The following is a 2,850-nucleotide window of genomic DNA, read 5'->3' on the forward strand; positions in this document are numbered from 1 at the left end:
TTTACTGGAATACACAGTTTTATATTTATTAAATAGTAAAAACCCTGCAACCTCATCCACTTAAATCTAGTTAAAATAAAAAATAATAAATAAATGTATTCAAAGGGGTGCATAAATTAAACAAAGACTTGTACTTGACCGGACGTCGCACGTAGGGACTGCACTGTTTGGAAACTAAGAGATGCAACTTCTATCTACTATGGTTATGACTGTTCGTAAAAGTGATTTTTGTATAAATATCACCATCGTCATTTCTTACTCATCATTGTCTCACTTGTGGACCAATACAGTCGTCTCATTTTGTACACTGAACATCAGAATAAAAATGGCACTTCCATTGGAGATAGTAACGGAGATATTTTTGCGGGGACCAGTCAAATCATTTTGCAGAGCCAAAGCCGTGTGTAAGGTTTGGTTTGCTTTGTTTGCTGAATCTGTGGTGGCCAAAAGGCATTATGCCCTAGCAGTAGCACAAAATAGAATGGCCAAAAAGATTATGTTTTTCTCTTGTTTCGTAAATGAAATACTATGCGTAGAGGTAACGCACCCTGTTGTTGCTCCACTCGCGAGTTGCATTCTTCAAAACCCAATCGCCAAATCCATTCGCTACAGTAAAATCGTTGGTACATGTAGGGGTCTCGTACTAATATCGGTTCCTACATCCATGTTGATTTGGAATCCCTCTACCGGATTTACTCGATCATTTTCTCCATGGGCACCTGGTACAAACAGTATTTGCGGTGATGTCTTTGGTCTGAACTTCTATGGATTTGGTTATGACCGATCTGAAGACAATTATGTTGTCCTTCAAATTTATCTGAGTAAAACAGATCCATCCCATCGCGGTTTGCTGTATTCTGTGAATGATGATTCATGGAGGGATTTCGAAGATGACTCCCTTTCGACTATTTCACACCCTTCTGTTTGTGTTCATGAGGGATGTATGGGACTGTATTTTGGAGATTCTCTTCACTGGATTACTTTCAACTATGAAACACATGCTGATGTTATTTTGACTTATAATTTATTTGAGTCAAAATTTTATCAACTAAGTATTCCTGATGAAGTTGAATTAGAACACTATAGGCTGTGTTGTTTGAGAAATATAAGAGACAATTTGGCTTTATGTACAGTCATGCAGGATCACAACTGGGACTACACGGTGGACATATGGGAAATGAAGGAATATGGTGTCACCACATCTTGGTCTAAGTTGACATGTATGCAGGTCAGTAATCACTTTCCAGGGTATATGTTACCCGCCTGTTCTTCTGAGAATTGCCTTGTATATGTCAACACTGAAACCGGACGTATGGCCACATGGAATGCAATAGACGAGACATTAGAATATACGACTTTTGACCATGTACTCCCATTTGAACACCACATGATAGTCTGTGAAGAGACAGTTCTTTCAAGCTAAACTTAATGTAATTTTTCTCTTTTTTTACTGTAATTTTTTGGTTTATTTCCTGTAGGCATTGTATGTTAATGTTTAGCATAAATTATTTAACATGTTATCAATTGGTATTTGTAATGTATACAGTATATAATATATCAATTTAATTTTTTTAATTATATATATATATATATTATATTATTTCATTTGTATATGGAATTTGAACCAATTTATATTAAATATAATTTTATTTATAAAGTATTCATTAATAGTTTATAAAGAATTTATTATTTTAAAATTAAGCGTTAACCAACATTAACACACATCGAAACGTTAAACCAAACAATCAGTATTGAAACTGAAAAACAAATAATTTAATAATATTGTCAAACATTTAAAATAACAAAAACAATTATAAATAATAAAGTTGAAAAACTCTTGTATATTATAAAATAAAATTAAATAATATTTAAATAAATTACAAACGTATTAACATAATATTTATATTAAATAATTCAAATATAATACATGCTACATTATGATAAAATTTAACAAATATAATAATAATTTATACGTATACAGTATTTTTTATACATAAATCATTAAAAAACAAAAATGTAAACCAAAAAATTAGTGCTAATAAACCCATGTGACCCTTCATGTGCTTTGCATACATACACGTAACCATTTCAAATTCGAAACTGCCCAAACCACGATGAAAACACCATAATTACACGTTCTACAAAATGAAATTTATTTTCAGAAGTGGCATACAAAGCATCTCATCGTAAAGGCCAAAACAACAATTTTTTCTTCGTCTTCCTCTGCCAAATTGGTAATATCCATTGAAGACAAACACTGAAATTCACCACCTTTGTCTTTGCAAAGGTAAACAACATCTACTTGTATCGTTCTATTTTATTCCAAACCCCTTCATATTTCAACTTTATTTTTTTAACTTTTGTTTCTTAACACAAAAATATTAACAACACTTAAATGTATGTATGTTGTTTTAGCTTTCAGTAAGTTTGGGTTTTTCATCATTTTTTATACTGTTATTATGAACAAAACATTGACTGTAAAAGTGTTTTGTTCGTCCCATGTATTTTCTTTGTTGCATGTTGTATATTAAATAAAAAAATTTATAATGCAGAAAATGGACCCTGTTATGAATTCTGATATGGATAACATAGTGAAACAGTTCAGATGTCCGTTATCACCAAATAAGGTTATCTTTTTTTATATTTTTTCTTTGCAATTGGATATAAATGATTTAACAGTATATTCAAATATTAATATTAATATTGATTCTTCGTTCAATTGTTTTGTTATTGTTAGGATCGGTTTTTTATAAATGCTAACTTTTACAGACACTGGAATGGTAAGATAGATGTAGGCGACTGCATCATAACAGACCCAAACGGGAATACGTTTAAACTTATTTTGAAAAA

General features: G+C 31.1%; 1 protein-coding gene across 1 annotated transcript; it reads left to right on the plus strand.

Moving 5' to 3' along the window:
• The first annotated feature begins 325 nt into the window (after positions 1–325).
• Positions 326–1,423, plus strand: LOC145957528 (F-box/kelch-repeat protein At3g23880-like). Its single transcript, XM_083073801.1, has one exon. The coding sequence runs from the start codon at positions 326–328 to the stop codon at positions 1,421–1,423; it is 1,098 nt and encodes a 365-aa protein (XP_082929927.1).
• Positions 1,424–2,850: the final 1,427 nt, after the last annotated feature.

The sequence above is a fragment of the Cajanus cajan genome, chromosome 4 (assembly GCF_000230855.2).
Source record: "Cajanus cajan strain Asha chromosome 4, NIPB_CcT2T_4, whole genome shotgun sequence".
In the NCBI taxonomy this organism is placed as follows: domain Eukaryota; kingdom Viridiplantae; phylum Streptophyta; class Magnoliopsida; order Fabales; family Fabaceae; genus Cajanus; species Cajanus cajan.